Here is a 25,602-nt window from a genome sequence, read left to right on the forward strand (position 1 = left end):
CCAGCTGCTGTGGGTTCTCATTCTCACCAAGCTCCCCTTCAGCTCGGATAACCCTCACTTGAGTACCTCTGTTTCGTTCAGCGGATGTCATAGGGTGTTTTGAAGGATTGGTTTTGGCATCTCAGTACAGACCGAACTGTCCATATCTACAACTGACGAGAAGACACTGTTCCTCCCTGTTCCTCAAACTGTTGCTCTTCCCTTAGGGGAAGAACTTTACTATTTTTTTCTTCTACATTTCAAATTCATCTTATCAGACTTAATTTTTACCTGAAACATAAACTAATTTTTCTCTAATACTTTTAGGAGCGACTGTAAATTGTAAATGGTTTTCTATAATGAGTTGCTAGCAGGCTTTTTTATTTCCAGATGCCAGTTACAAACATTTTCATTACAACTACACTTCAATTTCATGTAGACTGGAAGATCCTGCTAAACTTACAAATATTAAAATCCTTTTTTTTTTTACAATATAAATATTTTAAAAATGAATTATTTACTTTTGAATGTATAACTTTTCTTCAAAGTCACAGAATAATTGCCACAGTTGTTTACCTGGCATGTCCTAATGTTTTTATTATTTTTATCTTTAGTCTTTTTTTTCCCCCCACATGATCTCAACTTCACTTGCTGTCTACCAGTGGCCAAGCACTCTAATGGCTAAATGTCAGAGGAGGAGGAAAAAATAAGATATCTGATACATATGATGGATCATTTGTTGTTATGCTGCACCAGCACTAATCTCTGAATAAAACTGCCTTGGTATTTGTAGCACATGCTGACTTTGCAATTTTTATGCTATCCACTCGTATAGCAAAAGGAAAACTGACAAAAGTCTTCTACAGTTGATATAGTTTTATTTGAGTGGAGAAGACACCTAATTTAACCGTTTAGCTGCCATTTGTTATATCCCAGGGTGAACTCCCTGGGGAGACAGAAGCTTGCAGTAGAAGTCATCCAGAAGTTGAAAACCTTGTTTGCTTGAACTGCTTCTACTGCCAGCATCATTGGAGACCACCATGGCAATAACAGAGACAGTATTAGTAGTTTGCTTTAATGACAGCTTCAGGCAGTTCAGATATGGAGGATATGATCTGCTGTGCTACAGAATCTGCTTATGCTTAGTGTGAGCTCTTAGCATAAGAACTAATGATGTTCTAAGAGGTGAGCTTTTTGGAGAAGTAGTGAATGTGGACAACGTAGGACCTAAAAAATGAGCACCTATGAGAAGAAGAATTTCTAGGAACTGAAGTCCTTTTAAAGCAAACAACAACAACAAAAAAACCCCACAAAAACCAAACACCTCCACCCCCTCCGAAGAAAGGGGGGTGAAAACTCCCAACAGCATGCCATGTTTTCTCTACCAAGGGGAGACAGAGAGAGAAAGAATATAAAGGTGAAGGTAGGAAGTATGGATTGTACAACAGATACCACCAGAGCTGAAAATTCTTGCAGTCAGCTGACGTTTATGTACTTAAGTCATGTCATTATGATAGTAGTTTGAATACCATACAACACCAGTCTCAAGAAAAACCTCATTTTTTTTTAAGATTCTGATTTTTACAAGGTTGTATATCAGGCACAAGCATTGTAGGAATAGAAGAAGTTGCATCATCAGAGAACTGAATTATTCGCAGAATCATATTATTCTTGAATAAACAGAAGGATATGTTTAGTAGGGCAGTGTCTTGTGTAAGTCGTGCTTCACTGCTGCTCAGTAAATCTCAGGCAACACTGATGTTATTCCTAATTAGCATTGTATTCCAGTCTAATGACTTACTGTATAACACACTACTTTCACAACTTTCATGTTCTCTGAAGGTGGGCTTTGTTATCTCATGGTTATAAGAATGTTTAATAAATCACATTTATTAAATGTAAAGAAGGCTTAATAACATCAGTTTAAATTGCTATCTTGATGGTTTACAAGACGGAAGTTCATGAAATGAAAAATACATTTAGGATAATGAGGCAAAATAATTTGTTACTTAAAATTCTGTGAATAGGGTTCAACTTGCCTAACTTTATGTGTCTGCAAGCTAAACATTCAAATCTGAACTATTCTGCCTGATTAGCTTTTATAACCAGTGGAGAAAAATAGCAGCTCTACAGAATGCTTTTCTCAATCATTATGTTAGGGAATTCAGCTTATTGTTGTTCTGGTTCTTCTTTCCTCCCATTGACTCTCAAGCTGTTTGTTTCGTGCCCTTGTTGCACAGTGGTGCAAGATCAGGTAATGTCAGATCTTTCTGAGAATAGTTTTAGACTGATGACATGAAGTACTCTGGCAGTTGCTGTAATGTAGTGCTTAACTTTGCGTTTTTCTTTGCTCTGAGGGTGATGGGGCACTGGAACAGGTTGCCCAGAGAAGTTGTGGATGCCCCATCCATGGAAGCGTTCAAGGCCAGGTTGGATGAGGCTTTGAGCAACCTGATCTAGTGGCAGGTGTCTCTGCCCATGGCAGGGGAGTTGGAACTAGATGATCTTTAAGGTCCCTTCCAGCGCAAACCATTTTGTGATTCTATGATTTTTAAACTGTATCTGACCTAAAATTTTGAACGTAAAAGGAATGTCAAGGAAATTGCTGGAAAGTATAGTGAAAACAGTATATGCCATGATGGCAGTAATGAATGTAAGACTTATTTTTAGTTTCTTTTATTGGTGTGCTATATGCAGAATAGACTGTATCTCCAGTGAGAGTTTCAAGATTTCTGTCATTTAGGCTGACAGTTATTTTTTTCAGATGAAGTTGGTGTTTCCAGAGCCTTCTAGTGACAAATTTTGTTGAAAAAGATTTCTGCATTGAAGTTCTGAAGTTGTTCTTGAGAAACTAAATGTTTTAATAATTATTTTGGGGAGAAATATTTTCGTAGTGATTCTTAGATTTCTTTTTCATCAAAGCATTCTAGAACAGCAAGTATGAGTTAATGAGTACATATTTCTTTTCCCCACCTGTAAAGATATAAACCAATACGCCGACGAGTAATTTGGCTGATTGGACAGTGGATTTCTGTAAAATTCAAATCAGACTTGAGGCCTATGTTATACGAGGCAATTCGTAACTTGCTTCAAGACCAGGACTTAGTGGTAAGTATAAATAAGTAATGGTTTTGGCTTACGCATTTGTTCTGTAAACAGTAGTTACAGTGGTGAAACGTACATACTGTACCTTTTGTAAACTTAATTGAGAACTTCATAACATTACACCTTAAAGTCTGTTGTGTCTTGCAAAAGATAATCTGTCGGGAGGTTGTGGGGGTGTTTAATTGTGGAGATGTTGAACAGTAAGGTGAAATACATGAAGTGAGCCCTTAAGGTGTTCATGAGTGATGGCTTTAGTGAGAAAACGAATGGCAACAGCAACAATCTGTTTTTTGTAAGAAAGAAGTTGTGAAGTGTCTCGATAAATAACTTACAACACTTTGCATAGATAAAACAGGGTTAATCTGTTACTAGTCCCTGCAGTATACAGTATTATTTGAGCATCAACATAGTTATCTGCTAGCAGAATCTGATAAATGGTATTAGTTGCTAGGCTTGTTGAGTGCAATTCTGGTTTTAAGCTATGATTTCAGTTTACCAGCAGGTGAGGTTGAGTCAAGAAGCTGAGTTTATTTGATTCTGTGCTTTTTTGGTGACAGCAAGATGTGAGATAATCTCAGGTTAAAGTCGTCCTCTCTTGGAAGATTTTTTTTTTGTCACAGGCTAGATATCTTATTAAATTCTTTCTTGACCTTCATGAAGTATTTGCCTGAGTAGTTTCTCCTGGTGATACTACTTTAACAATGCCAAATAAACTGTCAAGGATACTACAGTGAAAGGAAATAAAAATGTTTGGATTGAACTAAGTACGTTTCTTAGGATGACAGAACATGTAGAAGCATTCAGTTGCCAAACAGCAACTGGTTTGATGTTGTCAGGTACTATGTTGCTATTCAAAATGTTTAATGGACATATGCATGATGCTTCTTGACTTTTGTCTTTCAGGTCCGTATCGAGACAGCGACGACACTGAAGTTAAATATCCTTTTGTTGCAAAGATGTTCAATTAGTTTTTAATTCAGAGTTGCTGGAAAATAAATAATTTTAAACTGACACAAAATTATAATGTGAAGAATGTGGTAGTATCTGTGGAATATTTGCTTATCTGAGTCTTGTATCCATCTGCAATCTGTATTACTTTTCCTTAATGGTTGTTTACCTGTAGATGACTTCGAGTTCAGAACTGAACAGTTCTTACCAGTAAGAGCGTTTATATGAACATACTCTGTTGAGCGGATAAATCCATAGAGGAAAGCAGGAAAAAAATAATTTCTAATTTCATTTTAAACTGTGCTGTTTAGTAATCAGTGTGTGTGTGCGTGTGTATTTTTTATTTTTTTAGTTTTTGTAGGCGAAAACATGTAGAGACTCATACTGCTGCTTCTAAGGTTGCTAATGTGCAATATACAGACAGACAATTCAAAACCTTTTAGTATTACGACTGTTGCAACTTCCTAGCATTGCATTTAGTACTACATATCCTATGTGCTACCATATGTTAAGTTTCTTCACACTATGACTATACGAATACTTGTCTTTAACAAGTAAGTCTCCTCACCAATATGACTTTCCAGTATGCCTGTTTCACGCAGTGCTTTCCAACCTGCTGTTTCACACAAATCTTAAATTTGTTAGAATATGGTTAAATATGTTAAAATATGGTTAAAATAGCTCCTCAAAAACATGGTTTCCTGGTTTGCCTATATTTGTGTTCTTTAGAGTGGTTATTACTGTTGTCATTAGGTAAACAATTAAATGTTAGCTATAAATGCAAAAAGATTTATTTTGATCACTCAGATTTAGCAGGTGCTTTTTCTTCTTGTTTGATTATGACTTCCATGTTAATTGCTGCTCTCTTGGGAACAAACACAACCAAAATGCAGAGTGGATCTACACTGTAAATACTGGAATTGTTTAAGCTGTCTTTTTCAGTTCAATATCTAAATTATATCTGCTGACCCAAAAGCTGGAAGACTGTACCTTTGTTTTGACCCTAACAAAGGGCTCCTTGTGGAGAGATAGCCTTCAACTTTATAGTATTTTATCTGTGCAGTCACGTTTATACTTACCAAAGCATGAAAACTATCTGTACTCAAATTGATCACATTTGAACTATTACGTAAGAGTGTATCTGAATTTTTTAAATCTTGTTTAGGCAGTGATTGAGTGGGCATTTTTCCGAATGAGAGAGTAACGTTTACATTGTTTTTCAAAGTTTGTAGATGTCTTGGAGTTGAGAGTGTATGCAGAAATCACGAATACATGTCGCCAATTGTGTTTTTGATGGTCTAATCCGTAGTTGTTTGTTTTTTCTTTTAGTATCTGGAATCCATGTTTACACTGCTCTTTCAGCTACTTCAGGAAGTGACACAATGTGACACCAAAATGCATGTTCTTCACGTACTGTCTTGTGTGATTGAAAGAGTCAATATGCAGGTATTTTTTTGTAGGCTTCAGTGTTAGCTTTGTACTAAGAATACAAAGGAGGACTTGATATTTTTAGAAATAGTAGAAAAATATCATCGATTAATAGGCTGCTTATTGTTATGGTAGATGCCTGCATTATTTGCATTAATTGGTTCTCTTGTCACTTTTCATTTCTCATTTATCTTTTGTGTAAAATGTTCTTGCTCAGTTACTACTACTTTTCTTTATTTACTATATATTTTTCGTGTTGACTCATCTGTTAAGACTCACTGCTTATCTTAATGCATTTCTTACATTTTTTTTTTGTAATCTTGATTCTAATTGTGTCATCTTTATATCTGAACTGGTATTTTACTAAATCCTACGTACTAAAAGAGGCATTCTGGGAGTCAAAATGCTTCATGCTCCTTGAGACTGTGCAGTTAAATTTGTAATCTCTTATTGGGAGTGATACAGATTGCGATTGCCTATATTGCAGTCTCCTTAACGGCATGAAGAGTTTCAAGTTCATATTTTGAATTTTCAGTACTTCCTTCTTCGTGCTAAGGTATATTCTTCAGCTTAAAGAAATTGAGGATACTTTTGCAGAATTAAAAGATGATTTATTTACTGGTTTTGTCTCAGAGTTTTTTTCAGTATTACTTTATTAAGGCCAGCGATGATGCATAGCTTTGAGCTTATATCCTCTTTCTACAAGTAATCCTGCCTGAGAGCCAAATGTAGCTTTCCTAATTGTCCCTTGTCAGAAAAGTCAACATGACGGCAGATTTCCCTGCATTTTAGATCTGCTAGAGAAGCAGCAGAAAGAGCAAGTTGAGACAGAACCTTTGCATCCATTTACGTTAATTCGTAATTAAATACTTTAGAAGACAAATAAATCAACCTTTTAGTATTGTAAAGCATCAAAGAAAAAATATAGATTGGAACAAACCTCTGGAGGTTGTGCAGTGCAACCCTTGCTCAAAGCATGGGTAACTTCAGTGGTTATTCAGCATTGGGACTGTTTCTGTTCTTAAAGGATACTGCTGTTTAGCAATCCTGTCTAAGTGAAGAACGTATCAATATGAAAATATCTCTGACTATCAAGTTAAGTATTGTTTGTGTTCTGTTTTCTACTTAAGCCTGATTGCCATGCACAAGGGTTACCATAGGTAATATGTTCTTTTCAAACTACTGTGCAGTCAGAAGTGACTTCAGTCACAGGGTATGGAATGTGGTATTTTAGGAAAAGAAAAGAGAAGTAAATTAAAGTAAACTCTATTTTTATTGTGACAAAACCAGGTCTTAAATATTTCAGAAATTATGCTTGTGATAAATTAATGGCCTTGGTTCATACATTAATAAACAAATTTGTGTTCTGAACTTCAGATACGACCATATGTAGAATGTTTGGTTCAGTATTTGCCACTCCTTTGGAAGCAGAGTGAGGAGCACAATATGCTACGATGTGCCATTCTAACCACTCTAATCCATCTTGTCCAGGTAAGGGATCAGAATGACATAAATGCTGTCAATATCTCCTATGGTTCTTTCTCAGACATGCCTACGTGTTCTCTGTGTGTGTGTGTGTGTATATGTAGAGAGAGAGGTAAAATTAAGGTACGCTGAGTGTGCACTTGATCCCCATGTCCAGATCGTTGATAAAGATACTAAACAGAACTGGCCCCAATACTGACCTGTGAGGAACACCACTTGTGACTGGCCGCCAGCTGGATTTAACTCCATTCACCACAACTCTTTGGAGTCCAGCCAGTTTTTTTTTACCCAGAGAACAGTGTGCCTATCCAAGCCTTGAGCAGACAGTTTCTCCAGGAGAATGCTGTGGCAAACGGTGTCAAAGGCTTAAGGAAAGTCCAGGTGAAAAACATCCACAGCCTTTCCCTCATCCACTAAGTGGGCCACCATGTCGTAGAAGGAGACCAGGTTAGTCAAGGAGGCCTGCCTTTCAGAAACCCATGCTGTCTGGGTCTGATCACCTGTTTGTCTTTTATGTGCTGTGTGATGGCACTTGAGATGATCTGCTTAGATAGTTTTGATTCTTGATGGTAATCTGCCTCTCTTCCTGTTTTTTCTATACATGAAATGATAAATTCCCTAATTCCTCCTAATTCCTGTAATACCTTGGCAGAGAATTTTGAAAGTCTATAGGTAAAGTATCTGCTTGCTTTATCCAGAGATAATAGTTAAAATTAAGTGAATTTCTTATCAGTGAAAGAATAGATCTTGGTATAACTAAACAATCCTTAAACTTTAAACATCTAGAAATATCTGTGCTGTTGGCAGTAAAAATGCGAATAAAATGTAGTACATTCCTGAGAAAAGATTGATAAATAAAACTATACATGGTTATACTGCTTGCAGAATCTATGCTATTCAGCACTTCTTTAATATGGACTGTATGCCGCCCCAACTTCTCCAACCCTTACAACATCTCAAAAAAGATGTAGTAAGACTAGCAAAGATCAAGAGAAGTGCTCCTAGGATGTAGAGCAATGTCCATGTAGGAACAGGCTGAACATGTGGGTGATCTTGAACTTGCGGAAAGTTATGGCTAAGGGGATAAGGGGATAAGAAAGAGGTTAACACTAGAGACAAAGTGGAAGTGGAATGATTGCACATTACAACTAAAGGAAAACAGGTTTCTTTTAAAAGTGGAGTTAGTTCAGACAAAGAGAAAATATACTGTTACAACAAAATAATTGTGGAACTTCTTGTTACTGGCCCCTGTGGAGGCCGAAGGTACAGGTGGATACAAAGTGATTAGACAAATTTATGAAAGATTCTTTTTTTAAGACAAGTTTGTTTAAATAAATAATTCCACAAAGAAGCCTTAACTGAGAAACATGAAACAATTTTAAATTTAACAGTTTCTAAATGTAATAGTTGTGCAAAAGCAGCATTCAACTAGCCTCAGTTCTCTTAAGTAGCAATGTTACAAAATACCCAGTAGTTTCCAATTTAAGAATTCTGTTCTTTTTAGGATTAGTTTTAGTTTATGAATAGTTTTGACAATAGTTATCTTAACCCAATTTTTAAAAATAAGCTGCTGTTCTTAAATGATTGTTGAAAAAATTTTTTACTCTACATTCTTGGGAAGACATCTTCACGTACGACTCATGGATCACTTAGAAAATAAATCACTGTTATCAGTTTGTGAATCTTTGTGTAGCAATGAAAACAAACCCTTCTCCTGATTCTTAGAATACATCAAAATATTTAGTATGTCGTAAGGTCCGAAGAGTAATTCTTTTCTTGAGCTTTAAAACATTTTATTCAGCATTTGGTTATTTACTATTTCTTAGAGCTGTGACTTCCCATGAAAAAGAATGACCAGTGAATGTTTTTAGGAATGTGCATTGTTTGTAACTTTTTCTTGCAAAACATTAATAAGCTGCTTGTTTTCGAAAAACTTAGACAATTTTCTTAATATATGTTGAGAGAAAGCTCAGGAGTATCAGACTAAGTATTTTGTTGTATGAAATGCATGCAAGTTCAACCTTTGATTTCTTGAATGCATGTTTGCAGTATGTGAATAGAACAGCATTATAGATCTTTTTCACTCTTGAAATGCTTGATTTGAGATTTTTCAAGCATTTTGTATTTTTTATTTACTTTTATAGGGACTGGGAGCAGACAGCAAAAATCTCTATCCTTTTCTGCTTCCAGTTATTCAGCTAAGTACGGATGTTTCTCAGCCTCCACATGTCTATCTTCTGGAAGATGGTTTAGAGTTATGGTAAGAATGTTCTTTATCAGTTTCTAATTTTTAAAATTTTATTCTTGTATCCCCAGAAGAAAAAAAAAATAGATGATTCAACAAAAGCTTTGACTGTATTAAGAATTTATATGTTCTTGTTATCTTACCTTGACATCATCTGTATCATATCTTTTCTCAGAAGAGGTGAGGTTAGGAGGTTCATAAAAGAAACACAATTAAAAATAACTGAGTAGGTAATCCATTTTCAGGCAGTGATAGTGAGATGCAGTTTTGTTGTGATATTGAACAGCAAGACAGAAAATCTAGGCTCACTATAATGTGCATTCTAAATTAACAATTTGACATGCTTGTCTTTGAGAACAAAATAACTCAGGGATTCTCAAAGCTGGTTGCTGGAAAAGATGGCAAGTTTATGAGGATAAAGGTATAGAAGGTATCTGCCTTCTATATGGTATCTGCAGCTATTTGGTGATTGAACATAAAACAAGGAATGGCACTGTGATCAGTTTGCAATGAGGCTAATTTGTTTGTTCCTGATGCAGCTGACACTCTAGGAGGAGGAAACTGTTACCACGACCAAATTCAGCACATCTTTCCTGCAAAATAGGAATATATTGAGTTTGTCTTGAAATAGTGAGGGTTTCCTTTGATCTAAATTGTAGATGGCCGTTAGAATTGCAGATACTTAACCTACAAATAATCTGTTCTATGTGCAGCAAAACTAGATTAGTTTGTTGGTTTTGTTTGTTTTTTTTTTTTTAATCAGGAGAATTCTCAAGGAAAATGGTTTATAACTTAGATGTAGTTTTGAGTCATTTTTAAAAATATCTTACACCATGTTGTTAATGCCATTTCAAACTACTGCTTTGTAAGGGCATAAACTAGGAATGAATTTGTAAGGAGGAGAAATATATGGGTGAATAATACTTTTTTGCTCTATTTTATCTTTGCTTTACATTGATTCTTAGCACCTCATTTTCAAAAAGCCGGGACTGTTGCAGCTGCCACTGACAACTGCTTATCTAATTGGCCATGCAATCGAATTGCATGCAATTTAACTTTTCTAATCTAAAATCTAGTCAAAATACAAGATCTTCACAAAATTCAAGACGGGCCATTTTAACGTATCGGTTAATAACTTTCATATCTTCTTCATAATACTGGTCTTGAGGTTGTTATTCTGATGCCTGTGCAGAAGAAGATATATATGATATTTTAAGATGTTCTAGAGCATCAGAGGAATCTAGAAGGAGCTGGCAGACGGTTGGGACCCTAAAAGCTTCCTGAACCAAGAGCAGAACAGCTGAGATACTTTACGTAATCAGAAATGTTATTTAAATACCGTAATCCCACATGTAAGATCTAGGAACAAACTGGAATGTGTTGCTGTGGCTTTAAGTGTGAACTTAATTTGTAACTACTGTTTTCAAACCTCAGGAATTTTAAGTTGATACAAACAATGCTGAGCATATAGGTAGGCTTTTAGGTATGGCAATCAATGCATTGTTTACAGTCCTTAAAAAAAAAAAAAAAAGGAAAAAAGTTTGAACTGGTTGCCACTACAGCTGCTCCTTTGAGGTGGGTGTACAGCACTACGCACATTGTCCTTAAACCATGAATATTCCTCTCTTCCCACCTTCTTTAAGTTCCCAAGTTGGATACTTAGACATTCTCCCTGCTGCATTTGGGAGGTTATATTGTCTTTAAAAAAAGACAGTAGTATGGTTTTCTTTCTTTTTCTACCTTAGCAAAACCCATGCCTATACTGATGGATGTGTTATAAAGACTAATGCTGCACTTGGAGTATGTTATGTAAAGGTCATATAGGTGTTTACTAGAAGTTACATACGATATTTTACGTTTGTCAGAATGATTGCTCAATGTTAATCATAGATCATCTAAAATATTTTGCTTAATCTATTCTTAGGTTAGTGACATTGGAGAATAGTCCATGTCTTACACCTGAGCTCCTGAGAATATTTCAGAACATGTCTGCCCTTCTTGGTAAGTCTGTCACTAATAAAATTTCTGGTGTTTTTTTTCTACTACTTGTGTGGTTCATGCATTAAGTAATGCTGCTGTGACTGAAAGAACTAAGGAGGCTTAATCACACGTGGTTGTGATTTTCATAGTTGTATCACACTGATCTGCTTGAGTTAAACTCAGAAATGTTCTGTATTTGTGGCTTGCTTATGTTTGCTACTGCTATTTCCTCTCTACCTTGTCTTCCTTAGTCCGCATGCAATGCTTACCAGGGTAGTGATGAGTATGAATGGAAACCTTGGCATACTCTTCTAAGAAAAGTTGGAGGTATTGAAGAATATTTTACACTTGTAAAAATTTTCTTATTTTATGAATGAATGCTGGAGACTAGTAATACTCTTCTTTGGAAAAATATATCCTCAAGAGAACGTTCCTTTTCTGAAAAATGAAAACAGTTGTATGATGCTGATATAGCAAGTAGTGCAGTTAAGGTAGGTAGATTTTCCTTAAGGTGAGGCTTCAAACATGCTTACATTAAATTTATTTTTTTATCAAGGATGGGGGCAAGTTTCAAGAACACAGCAGCTGATATGTAATCATAGACTGAATTCCTCGTACAGACTTCTGATACTACTTTACACCTTGAGTATTTTTCTGAGAAACTTTTCTTTTCTGAGTGTCATGTCAGTCAAAGATTTTGATTGCTATGAGTCAAAATGGTGCACATTTTCCCAGAAAGTAGAAACCATTCTGGTATGCTCTTGGCCTGCAATTCTCTTCTGTTTGCATCAGGAGACTGTGGCTGGACAGCATCTACACAACATAGCCCTGGCACTGTGATGCTGAAATTGTGCTTAAGTCTTGGATTAGTGCTAACCTGGTCTTAAAACTTAGTAGTTACGAAAACAGTACCAATACTGCCATCCACTACCCCTTAGGCAGCTGCTTCATTCATACTTGACTGGCTGGAGAGGTGGGCCTGTACGAACCACATGAAGCTCAACAAGGTCAAGTGCAAGGTCCTGTGTGTGGGTTGGGGCAATCCCAAGCACAAGTACAGGCTGGATGGAGAAGGAATTGAGACCAGCCCTGCAGAGAAGGACTTGGGGGTGCTGGTTGATGAGAAGCCAACATGAGCCAACAGTGTGCACTGGCAGCCCAGAAAGCCAACCTTATCCTGGGCTGCATCAAAAGAAGCATGGCCAGCAGGTTGAAGGAAGTGATTCTGCCCCTCTGCTCTGCTCTCATGAGACCACACCTGGAGTACTGCTTTCAGCTCTGGAGTGCTCAACACAAGAAGGACATGGAGCTGTTGAAACAAGTCCAGAGGGCCACAAAGATGATCTGAGGGCTGGAGCATCTCTCCTGTGAAGACAAGCTGAGAGAGTTGAGGTTGTTCAGCTCAGAGAAGAGACAGTACTAAGGAGACCTTCTAGCAGCCTTCCAATACCTAAAGGGGGCCTTTAAAGGAAAGGTGGAGAGAGACTTTTTACAAGAGTGTGTAGTGATAGAACAAGGGGCAATGGCTTTAAACTGAAAGGGCAGATGTAGATTGGATATAAGGAAGAATTTCTTCAGTCTGAGGGTGGTGAGGCAGTCTGAGCTGGGGCTGCCCCATCCCTGGAGGTATTCAGGGCCAGGTAGTATGGGACTTTGAGCAACGTGATCTAGTGGAAGGTGTCCTTGCCCAAAGCAGGGGGTTGGAACTAGATGATCTTTAAGGTCCTTTCCAACCCAAACCATTCTATGATTCTGTGATTCATTCAGTACGTTTGAAGGGGTACTGCACTAAAATCCAGTGCAAAAGCACGGTTTAAGCTGCAGCCCCTTGCAGAAGAAAATGTATTGATCAACTGTGCAAGCTAATTAACTGTTCAGTCTTAGTTCTATAGTACAGTTTCTCCAGTATAAAAGTGGCAGTATTCATGTGAAACTTCCAACACTTAAGAGCAAACACTTCTATCCTCCACACCACAGTGACATAGCTCTCAGGACAAGGAGTTTTAATTAGGACGTCTGCTGTTTCCAGTTGGACAAATGCAGAAATCCATTCAAATTTAGAGATCCTTGAATTCAATGTTTCAAAACTGCAAAGTCTTACATGACTTAACTATCGGAGATAAGGCAAACTAGAAAATCTCCCTGAGACTGGTTCTCAATTCAGTCCTAAGTTATCAAAGGGAAAGCCAAAGGGCAGATCTGGTGAAGTTCTGAGCAGATGATTGCCTTGCTTATATCCTTCAGAGCAGTGTGGAGAACTAGCAACAAGGCGCTGCAAGATGTGATTTTATTGAAAATGCAGTGTAAGAAATATGAACCTCCTGACCATTAGTTTCTGAATTTGTTCTTAGTGAACCGAATAACTGTAATGTACAGGTAATATAACTATTTTCTGTTGTGTTTAACTGCTCCATCAGCATTTAAGTCCTTCAGAAAAGTGTCCCATTAGAGGTCAGTGTCATTGAACTAGAAGAGCTAGAAGGGAGCGAGAGAAGCTCATTCATGAGATTTTTGGACATTAGAGCTGTATAGCAGACCTTGTCCTGCTGAAGAGGAGGAAATAGATGTTGCAAGAAGTCATCAAACTGCAGCAGAAAAGAAGATATTTTGTATTCTTCCTGGCCAGATTGTAGCATTTTTAAGTCTTTCGTAAATGATACTTCTTAGATGTATTCATATGCAATAATAGGGGACAAACTTCTATGGGAATTGGATTTGGGAGTTCAGCTTAACCATCAAAGTACAAAACTTGATTTAATATTTCTGTGTTATAACAGTATGTTTTCCTCAGATAAGTGATGTAAAACTGAATGAGATATGCTGTGTGCAAATTATGTCTGCTAGTTTTTGAAGTGTGCTATGGATATCACTTAATAGAAAGGTGTTGCTGTGGGGTTTTTTTCCTGTTGATGAATGCGTGTTTAGAAGACTGCAAATTAATACATCATCTGCTGCCCAATTTAATTTAAGTGCTCTTGAGGTGCTTGCCAACGCTACGTACTGCACAAGCACTTGCTTGTCTGTCATCGCTTCCTGGCCAGCCAATGATACCTTAGAAACCTCAACTTTGAAGGCCTCTGTGCTGCCTCCTCTCGTGCTCTCTCCACTGGAGCCTATTGTCTTACTGACAAGAATAAACCTTCAGCATTCTTTGACTTTCATTCTTAACTTCAGTTTACAGCCTAGGGAAGTAATTGCTTGCCACTGCTTCTCCTGCATCTTTTAGGAGATTATTTTAAAACACGCTTATCTGTTGGCAAGTGATTTCAAAGTATGATGCTTAAAGAAATTGTTTTGAGATTTAGTTAATGATTTTTATTTTTTGTGTAGTTATTCGTTCATACACGCTGTGGTTTTCATTATCTTGACCATACCTTTGTCATGGCCATGTAACAAGCCTGTGGCGTATATCACCATAGGTATATGTCAGTGCAGTGACATCTCTTCAATTTTTAACAGTCAACTGAAAGGGTAAAAATACAGAAATGCTTTTGATTTTTGTCTTTTAACTAGTCCGAATGTAATATATAGTTGTTCCTTTCCAGATATATTTGTTTTCCTGAAAAGTTTTCCATACCCATTTCAGGGTATTGCTACTGTTGGAACTGAATGTCAAAGGAGTTGTACAAATCAGATTTGCTTACTGAAATAATCAATGCTATCCTTAAATCTTAAAGATACAGGAGTAGAATGTTGCATTTGATATGATGGCTTGATTTCACTTACATAATTGACCTTCCTTCAAAGATTGTGTTGCTATCACTGATGTACAGTAATAGTTCACAGCGTAATTGTCATACTTGGTTTTCGTGTCAGCACTGCTAATGTTTAAATTCTGTTGAAACATAATTGCCCTATAACAGGGCTTGCAGAGGTACTTTAATCCCTATCTTGGTGCAGCAGATTCTATAATGTGGAATGGAGGAGTTCACTAATTCTCTATGGATGGATACATTTCTGCACTGAGAATGCTTAAAATGACAGCTGAATTGGATACAGTTGCAGATTGGGAATGTGGTCAAAGTCAAGACATACCTGTTTCAAGAAGCTTCAGGTTTAATATGCCTGTGCTGTACTTTTAAAAGTAATGGCGAAAAGCAGCTTACTGGAACTGGAATAATTCCTCTGATCCCCAACAAAAGCTAGAGGAGAACATTAAGTAATTCAGAAAAAGATATGTTTGATTTAGGAAAACCTGACAAGAGAATTGATGTGTAATTGTTTTTTAACTATAATCAATTGAAGGTAATATCTTTCTAGAAACATGCTTTTACTAAACATTGAGCTTCATGCATAGATGGGTGACTGAAATTCTGTTGGTTTTGTGACATCTGTCTTACCTATTTTTTCTTTCTGGCCTGAAATAGCTAACTTCCTGCAATTTTGCTATTCATACTTTATTACCTTTGTATCAGTTGTCACAGACTCACAGATTGGAAAGTAATTGAAAGCTTAGTAGCACTTCATTTGTATATGGCCATTTATTTCCAATTTGTCTCCTGCATTAGTGACTGAAACTTAAAATCTGTTTGCGTTCAGTAAGAAAAAAAACCTGCAGACCTCTAAGGAGAATGCAGTAACTTCAAGAAATGTGTAACACTAGTAATATGCTACTAAGGCTAGCTTAAAAATGTATTGGAACATGTTTATAAGGATGTTGGACAAATAGGTGAAAATTCATCTGTTTGCAAGCCAAGATATGTAAATATTCAAAATAAGTGATAACAAGATATGACCTGTCCAAGCACTGAGATAGGGATTAGTCATACATTCAAAGCTGTACAATGGCCGTGTCAGGTAACAGAAGCAACAATGCTCCTTCTAATGAGAGGGAGAAGAAAAACTGCTAAATCTGCCCAGAACTTTTCAGATACTATAATGGAAAAACAGCTATAGTTTCTGTCATGGGATACTTTTTGTGAAAGTTTTTCTGTATCAGCATCACTAAGTGTAAGCCAGACTTTCATACAGACTGTGTTCATAGAAGCCATGGAAGACATACCGGGTCTTAGCCAGCTGCTGGTGTTTGTTTAGTCTGGTAAGGAATTTTATTTAAAACTTAAACAAAAAATATTTTCCCATTGGCTCTCCATGGTGATCATATTGGAATATTAATTAAAGATGGTGGAGCAGAAGTCCACTTACTTAGCAAAAATAGTCTCTTCCAAAATGGTTTTAAGAAGGTTACAGCAAACCATTTGAGGTTTTTTGGTCTTCTGTTTTGTTTTTGCACAATGAGAGCTGTTGGCTTTCTGCACTAGTATGAACCTCCATGTGAAACTTTGAAACATATTGTATTGTATAGATGTTTTGGCATGAAGGGATGCCATCCAGAGGGACCTTGAGAGGCTGGAGAGGTAGGCCTGCGAGAACCTCATGAAGTTCAACAAGGCCAAGTGCAAGGTCCTGCATGTGGGTTGGGGCAATCCCAAGCACAAGTACAGGCTGGGCGGAGAATGGATTGAGAGCATCCTGAGGACAAGGACTTGAGGGTGTTGGTTGATGAGAAGCTCAACATGAGCCAGCAATGTGCACTGGCAGCCCAGAAAGCCAACTCTATCCTGGGCTGCATCAAAAGAAGCGTGACCAGCAGGTTGAGGGAGGTGATTTCTGCCCCTCTACTCTGCTCTCATGACACCCCACCTGGAATACGGCTTTCAGCTGTGGAGTCCCCAACACAAGAAGGACATGGAGCTGCTGGAGAGAGTCCAGAGGAGGGCCACAAAGATGATTCGAGGGCTGGAACACCTCTGCTATGAAGACAGGCTGACAGAGTTGGGTTTATTCAGCCTGGAGAAGAGAAGGCTTCAGGATGATCTTATAGCAGCTTTCCAGTACTTAAAGGGGGCCTACAAGAAAGCTAGAAAGGGACTTTTTACAAGAGCGTGCAGTGATAGGACAAGGGGCAATGGATTTAAGCTGAAAGAGGGCAGATTTCGATTAGATATAAGCAAGAAATTTTTTACATTGAGGGTGGTGAAACACTGGAACAGGTTGCCCAGAGGAGTTGTGGATACCCCATCCCTGGAAGTGTTCAAGGCCAGGTTGGATGAGGCTTTGAGCAACCTGGTGTAGTGGTTGGGCATGGGCAGGGGATGTGTAACTAGATGATCTTTGAGGTCCCTTCCAACATTAACCATTCTATGATTGTATGATTTATTTTTTTTTTTTAAAAGCAGCCTTTGATGTAGTACCTGAGGACATGTATTTTTTCTTTCTTCAAACTGCTGCTGTATACCATCTCTTGTGTGTGTCTGTCTCTTAAATGGGCGTGCATTCCTTACTGAAATATTCAAGGTGTGGCCTAAAGCTCAGAGCATTTCATTCCAAAAGGTCAATGCCATTTCATATGGCACCTGGATCAGGGTAGCAGAACTGCAATCTTTACTTCATTCTTTCTACTCAGTGTTTAGTGACTCAAATGCGAGAAAGACCTTTTATCAGTAATTGCAAATCTCTTAAGTGTGTTTTTCATTTATTTTGTTTTTAATATCTTCTTAGACCACTGTCACATCCAAAACTTTGCGCTTTTTTTGTTGTTGTTTAACATTGACTTTTGAGGTCATAGGATTTCTTGTCCTTCCATTTGAGAGCTGTTGTCATCCCTCCTTTGTTAATGTCTCTGGCAGGGAGGCAGAACCTGATTGGTACTGAATCTAAGGTAACTTTTTTCTATTTGTAGGCACCTAGCACTTAAAACCTGTGTGAGGAAAAAGACTTTAGAAGTGAATAACTTTAGTTGTACTTCAGTTTGGTGATGAGGTTCTGAATTGTGATTTCTTTTTTTTTCTAGAGCTGAGTTCAGAAAACGTCAAAAATTGCTTCAAGATCATCAATGCTTATATTTTCTTATCATCATCTGAATTTTTACAGGTATGTTACTACATAAAGATTCATGTTAGCACCTTAGTTTCCTACTGGCAAGCTATTTTTTTCCTCACATTTGAAAATATCATACACACATTTATACTCTTATTCATTTTTGTGTATACAAGCATTTTGTTCTAATGTCAGCTCTTTATGGCACATGGTGGACAGTCAGTCAAATCAGATTTGAGAAATATTTTTATTTAGAATTAATGTTTTGCATATTTATTTACTATTTTGCTACCTGAAAAGATCTTATGCAGGGTAGTAATAGTTACTCTAGTTATCCTACCAGATTAAAATTATGATCATAAATTCTAGAAAGAAATTAACTAGAGATATTATGCCTTGTTTTCAATTTTCTTCATTAGAAAATTCATTGAGATTGATTGTTTAAAAAAACCTGCAATGTTAAAAAAAATAACAAAATGTTTAGATTAGATTTTAATTAGTCAAGAAAGACAAGCATTTTAGCAAATGTGATCTTTGAAGAGAAGCTGGCTCTTTAGACAACATGTAATCTTTAATGTGTTGAGTTTTGAAGTATATACATAGATATAAAACATGCTTGCATAAAACCTTCTTTTTAATTTAATTTCAGATGTATGCTTCTGACTTATGCCGGTCGTTTTGTGAACTTTTGAAGGACATAACTACTGAAGGTCAAGTTCAAGTTTTAAAGGTAGAGTGTAACAAAAGTAATACCCAGGTATTCAGCTCAACCGTTATTCTCTCTAGCTTTTTGTCAAGTTAGAGTAATGTTTTGAAGTATGATGAATGTAGAACATGTAGAACAAACCAGCTTATTGAGCACACATTGGCATTGGAGTCAGTGGTGTTTTAAACTACATATTTAAAGTGTGTGTGTCTTGAGAGTGCGTATACACACATGTATTTTTAAAAAATACTGCTGTTCCCAAAGGAAGGTTAGTACAGCCCTAATTAGAGCACCCTGAAAGATAATCCCCTAACACACTGTTCCTATACCCTCTCTGCAATGCTTTTGTTAACTCAAGTGATTCCAAAGAATTGTCCTTAGGTAAATGAGTTTTAGCTAGTTTGAGTCCTCTTTGTATAGATGGATTTAGTTTAAGAATCCCTCATATTTTATCCATCTGATTTTCTAGATTACTAAAGAAAGGAGGTTAGTGAGGGCTTGGATCCTTATGAAACTATTTTGTTCTACAGCCTGGCAACAGCACACTTAAGCAGCCAGGTGACTAATCACTGCACTGCAAAGGTAATGCTATATATAGAAAATCTTGAGAGCATTGAGTTGCATAGGATTTTATTTGGGTCAAAGAAACTTGATTTACTCTTTGGCTATCGTTGGACTCATGAAGGTTGTAGAAAGCTAATCAATGTTTATTTCTAATTGAATTTTAGAATGGAGAAGAGTACCGCAGTATAGCACAAAAGATACTTCTAATTAAGAAATAAAAGAGCAAAATCAATCTGATTAATGAGTTTTAAGAGTTGTCCTAATTCAGTGTTTGGCTTAGTTCAGAATTCAGAAAAAATATCTTTCATTATTGACATGAAAATGCAGCACTAAGAAATAATTCAACCCTAAAGTCAAAATCATACTTGTTTGTTAATAATCTAGGTTTATTTTGAGTGTTTCTAATCAAAATGTGTGAAGATAATGATGTAATTGCTTTATCTAGACCTCTGAGTTTTGTCTGTACCCACCAACTCTTGTTGATCTCTTTGGTAATACAAGCAACAATATTAGATCTAATATTTTTTTAAAATACTAGTTTTCATTTTCATTATTCAGTACCAATAAGAAAAATCATCATACAGTTTAATTTTTATAACTGCATATCTGAAAAACTGGGATGACAAAGGTTAAGTAATAAGTCTGCATAGATATGTGTATTATAAAAACTTTTTAGGTGATTTTTATGGTTGAATAAACACCACCTAACTGGTCTAGAGCCAATCTTTTCCAATATTCATTGAATGTTGGATGTACGTGCTCTCTATCACATTCGTTTGTGTAGCATGCTTGCATTTGAACCATGACATAGTGTTCAGACAGTCTTTGCTTTTGATATAAGTTGCTATTGTAATGGCAACAACAGCTTAAATAGAGTTGCTAGAGGTTTTTCAGAGTACTAAAAAAACCTATTTTCACACAAACTTCAAATGGTAGTATGAAAGAAATGCTATGAATCATAAGCTTTAAAATATTTGAATTATGAAGCATGATACTTTGAATAGGCCTTTTGAAGAATTTCAGGAAATAGAGTATGCACTGAAAAATAATTAAGTAGTAACTGTAGTGTATTACTACTTACGTTTCAGTGGCTCCACTAACTGAGAATTCTGCGTTGCCTCTAAACACTTGGACTTGAATTCAGTTCATTATCAATACAATGGAGGCAAAAAATTAGATCCCGCCTACCTCTTTGGCAGGTTGCAGAATTCCAGGACAGGAAGACAGCAGTCCTCCCCATTTGTAGTTCTTGCTGTGAGGAGCTTAAGGACTCTAGTTCTGGAGTTTAAAATGTCAGTTCCTCTCTATCAATACTATTCTTTACAGTCTATATTTGGACAAATATTGATGCAGCAGCTTTTAACCAAATCTCTAAAATGAAATGATGCTACTAATATAGCATCTGTTTATCCACTCGGCTTGCAATGTAGCCTTGCGTTAGGCTTGTCCAGTATACTTCGAACACCTTCCTAGTATGCCTACTTGTTTCCAGAAGGATAACTGAGATACAATCAGTGTAAGTATTTTTACAAAAGAGAAAGTGTTTTATCAGGTGTTATTATGCTGACTTGTTTAAAAAACCAAAACAAAACAAGATAAATATTTGGAAAGAAACACCCAGGAGTGTGCTCTGAAATATTTTCCTGTGAACAGCTTTGGCTGGATTGAAAATAGACTTTAGAACAGTAAATGAACAGATAAAGTTGAAAAGCAGTAGTTTGAACTGATAAGGCTGTTTATTGCGAGATTGCTGAGGCTTGATGTGACTCGATTTTCTAATTATCTGAGACAGATAATAAAAGATTTGAAAAGACTGTGCACAAGGAAGAATGACTTAGCGAAAACTTCCAGTACCTGGAAAAGATGAGTGGGAGAAAAGTTATGTTCATCTCCATATAGCAGTATATAAAAGGTCTACAAAATTAAGAGGCATTGAAAAGGGTCAACTGCTTAACATCTCTCTCAAGGCAAGAAACAGCAGGCATTAAATGAAGCTAGTAGGAACAAGGTTCAAAAAGAAAAAAAAGATTTAGGAGAGACTGAATAAGAGCACAGAAGAGTAGTTCCTTGAGGAAGTCCCTCTGAGCTGAAAGTAGGTGGAGACTGAGAAGAATGTCTAAGGGAGGTACTTTTACAGTACCTTTATATGCTTTATACAGATCAGAGTAAAGATGTGTGGTCTCTGTCTTTACTTAGCCATGGGATTGAATGGATATCAGCCTATTGTTCTCACAGTCTCTTCCTCTCTCTGTTTTGGTACAAGAGGAGAGCCAAAACAGCTGGAGAGAAGAAAGCCTGAAGAACACAGGAAAAATGAGCTGAAAAGCAAAGGGTAGAGAATGTAAAATCTGAGAACCAGAGTAGAATACCAAGAATAGCACATCTGAGAGCCCTTATGATTACTTGATCACTTGCAAAGAGATGGTAGGTCCTAATCAATGGTTCTTCGAATAAGTGACAAGACAGAAGTACGGAAATAAATCTTAAACTGCTGGCATTCCTCCCTGCCAACCCACCTCATCAAGCCGCTTTTCTTGGAGCCTTATCAAGGTCCTTCCTTCCTGCCCACCTCATCAGCTTTGCCAGGGCCAGGAGGAGGCTGAGGAGGAGGTGCTTGGCTAGGTGAGTTTCACTTGGCATGTCAATTTTCATCAAGTCTGTTATGCAGATCAGATTTACAGAGTACTTCACTAGAATATACGTTCAGCAGCCCTGAGGTTTGCTGGTATTTCATGGTAAGCACCCTACTAGAACTGTATATGGTGGAACTATGCTCTGCCCTCCCTGAGACAGGAAAAAAAACACCCACCATAAGAAAACAAAGATCAAGGGGATTCTGTATCCTCCCCGACCAAGCTGAAGGCAGTAGCTTAAAGGAAAGGGCTCAATAGAGGCAAGTCCACACTTAGGACGGCAGGAAAACCCCCTGCTTGCCCACCCCTCCTTCCCAGGTGCTTCTGTACAAGTATGAGGCTCTGGGTGTGGAAGGCCAGTCAACAGATGATGTGTATGACGATCCATCTATACCAGAGGTGTTGGCAGGGTCAGAAAGGCCTATCCCCCGTATCACGACCACCTCCATGAGGAAGAAAAGACAGGTTACAGTTATAGACGACTCCCTTCTGAGGGGACTTAGAGGGTCCAATATGCTGGACAGACCCTCCTCTTCAGGAAGTCTGCTGTCTCCCTGGGGCCCAGGGCATGATTCTGCCCTTCTACTCAACTCTCATGAGACCCCACTTCGAGTACTATGTTTAGCTCTGGGGCGTCCAACATAAGCAGGACGTGGAGCTGCTAGAGCGAGTCCAGAGGAGGGCCATGAAGATGATCAGAGGGCTGGAACACCTCTCCCCTGAAGACAGGCTGAGAGAGTTGGGGCTGTTCAGCCTGGAGAAGAGAAGGCTCCGGGGTGATCTTATTTCAGTCTTCCAGTACTTCAAGGGGGCCTACAGGAAGGCTGTAGAGGGACTTTTTACAAGGGCATGTAGTGATAGGACAACGGGAAATTACTTTAAACTGAAAGAGGGGAGGTTTCGATTAGATATAAGCAAGAAATTTTTTACATGTAGGGTGGTGAAACACTGGAACAGGTTGCCCAGAGGAGTTGTGGCTGCCCCATCCCTGGAAGTGTTCAAGGCCAGGTTGGATGAGGCTTTGGGCGACCTGATATAGTGGAAGGTATCCTTGCCCATGGCAGGGGCCTTGGAACTAGATGATCTTGAAGGTTTTTTTCAACCCAAACTGTTCAATGATTCTATATATAGACCAGTATATGTAGTTTTAAATCTTCAGTTAAGATTTTTTAAATGTACTTTACTAATTGTCTAATCTGCTTTTGTTCTTAAGGTCGTGGAAAATATCCTAAAAGTTAACCCTGTTTTGGGTCCTCAAATGTTTCAACCCCTTCTGCCATCAATATTCAGGGGGATTATAGATGGTGAGGTAAGAGTTACTCTAACTACTCTCTACTTATCTTTTTCAACAGGAAAGTACCTTTTTTTATCTGGCCCAGTTTTCTCATAATGATATTATACTTTCTCTTGTTTTAAGAGCATCTGACAGACCTTTGAAAGCTATTTTATGTCTGTAAATAGGAGCGCAAGAGTTAAAGCAACATATCCATCACTTATTTTGTTGTCTAGTGTTTATTTTAATAAAATAACAAATTTTGTTCTACTGTTCATCACTATTAACACTGGAACATTGGCATTTTCGTTGGTTTGTGTTTTTGGAGACATTTACACTACTCCTTTTTAAGTTGGCCTGCAGCAGAGAAACTGGACAAGAAGATTGACTTGACCTTCTTTTTCTAATTGACGTATCTGATATAAAGGGGTGAATGATGTGAGAATGCTTTGTGTGAGATAGAAGAGGCTTTAAGATTTTGCTTTCTTATATGTCTTGAGTTCTCCTTTTTCTGTCTTTGCCTTCAACAAATTTCCATGTTGGATAAAAAGGAGTAAAATCCAATATGCTGTGTTAAAACTTGCAGTATTAGCAGGAGAAAAATATTTTAATGAGCAGAATCAGTGTGTGAATTCTCTGTGCTTTTCACTTTCAATCAAAACCTCTGCTTTTTTCAGAGTTGAAGACTTTTGGATATCAATATTTGGCTCTCATTATTACTGAGTTAACTAAGATATTTCCAAGATTAATCCAAGTAATATTACTTAGTAATATACTTTTTGCTGTACAGAACACAAAAGACAGTTTGTTTGAACAGTTTGCATTTTAAGAAGACACGAAACTGGAGGGTGGATTATTAAAATGTCTTCTGATTTAAGACTAATAAATTCATTGCTCCCTATTCAAAAAGGTGTTAATCTGGGTTAACATTTTCAGGTAAACATTGGCATTTTGTTTTTCAAGTAGGCAATTCTAAAAAATACTTACTGTTACATTACTAGATGCTGGATCTAATACAAATACTTCTGTAGCTTCTTTCAAAATTAAACATAATAACAAAAGCTAATAAACTAGTAAGGTTATTACTGTATCCAGTTAATTTTGAGACACTTGCAAATTTACTTACTGGTAAATGTATTATAGTATCTCTCAGTGAAATTGGTAACAACAACTTCAGAAATACTAAGCACTTCATAATGTTACTAAAACTATGAACAGTAATTTTGAACCGTAATAAGCTCTGGAAGTAATTTTTTAAGAGCACAATATACTGTTTATTCCTTGGCAGGTTTTTAAAGTTAAAGCGAAATCACCTTACAAGTTGTCTTGGCTGTTTGGGAGAAACTGACTTTGAGATTGCCATAGTTTTCCTATTGTAAGAATCAAGAAACTCTAGTAATGATTACTCAGTCTTGTGTTCTTAGAGGCTTTTAAACTATGATTTATAATTTTTAATTTAACAAAATATGTAAAGAATGCATGCAAGTATTTTCCATGTATTTCATCTCTATATGTTGAGTATTTTTTTTCTTGATTAAACTAAGCCCCCTTTGCTTTGGTTTACTTCTGTTTCAGAGATACCCAGTGGTGATGTCTACTTATCTGGGGATCATGGGTAGAGTCCTACTACAAAATGCAAGTTTTTTTTCTTTACTTTTGAGCCAGATGGCGTGTGAATTGGGTCAGGAGGTAAGAATTTTTGTCTTGCTATTTCAGCTGGATTGCATGTGGACGTCTCGCATTCTTTTGACCTGAAAGAACTTTTCCATGCTTGTTTTTCATGCTAGTTCCTCTCCAGTCCGCCTTGAAAAGAGGCCCTATATCCTCTCCCTTGGTCCTTCCCCTGAACATCCTGTAACAAGTTTTACATATTTCCACAATTACCTTAACACAGCTCATAGAAAGATTTATACAATCTCTAAATTCTCTTCCCAGAATAAATCATATAAACCTCTTTAGTTTACATGGTATTGCACGATAAGAGTTGCTTTCCTTGTGCCATCTTGATGAGTCTTGCACCAGGGATAATGGTCTAATCATTCTCTGGTGAGAACTCTCACAGTTTCTAGAGTATTGGGATCAGGGTGCTCTGGTTTCACTGATGAGGTTACTGAGGATCTTTTGTGACAAGTGTTCTACTATGTTTTTAAGTGAAATTTAGTAATTCTTATCCCTAGATATGATACAGTTTTCAAATAAGTAAAGATAAATCTTTTTTTTTTTTTTATTTGTCACCAGTGAAGGTAAAACAGGTTCACATGCTTCATATGTACTAGATTGTTATAGGAAAACTGTTCTGAGTAATTCCATGTTCTGAATCAGTGCTCTGTCCATGAATTAAATGCATTTCTAATTTCTTGGTTATAATTAATGGTGAGAGGAGCTCAGGACCAGGAAGCACTGTCACAGAAAGTTTAAAATACCTGTTGCTCACTAC

General features: G+C 37.1%; 1 protein-coding gene across 1 annotated transcript in view; it reads left to right on the plus strand.

Moving 5' to 3' along the window:
* IPO11 (importin 11) overlaps positions 1–25,602 on the plus strand; it is a 104,632-nt gene that overhangs the window by 45,170 nt on the left and 33,860 nt on the right. Inside the window, 11 exon segments of the mRNA XM_086628948.1 lie at positions 2,961–3,087; positions 3,988–4,021; positions 4,202–4,242; positions 5,362–5,478; positions 6,838–6,951; positions 9,090–9,205; positions 11,115–11,191; positions 17,964–18,043; positions 18,639–18,719; positions 23,106–23,201; positions 24,741–24,854. Coding sequence (XP_086485074.1) covers positions 2,961–3,087; positions 3,988–4,021; positions 4,202–4,242; positions 5,362–5,478; positions 6,838–6,951; positions 9,090–9,205; positions 11,115–11,191; positions 17,964–18,043; positions 18,639–18,719; positions 23,106–23,201; positions 24,741–24,854 — 997 coding nt within the window.

The sequence above is a fragment of the Tauraco erythrolophus genome, chromosome Z (genome assembly GCF_009769465.1).
Source record: "Tauraco erythrolophus isolate bTauEry1 chromosome Z, bTauEry1.pri, whole genome shotgun sequence".
Classification (NCBI taxonomy): Eukaryota; Metazoa; Chordata; class Aves; order Musophagiformes; family Musophagidae; genus Tauraco; species Tauraco erythrolophus.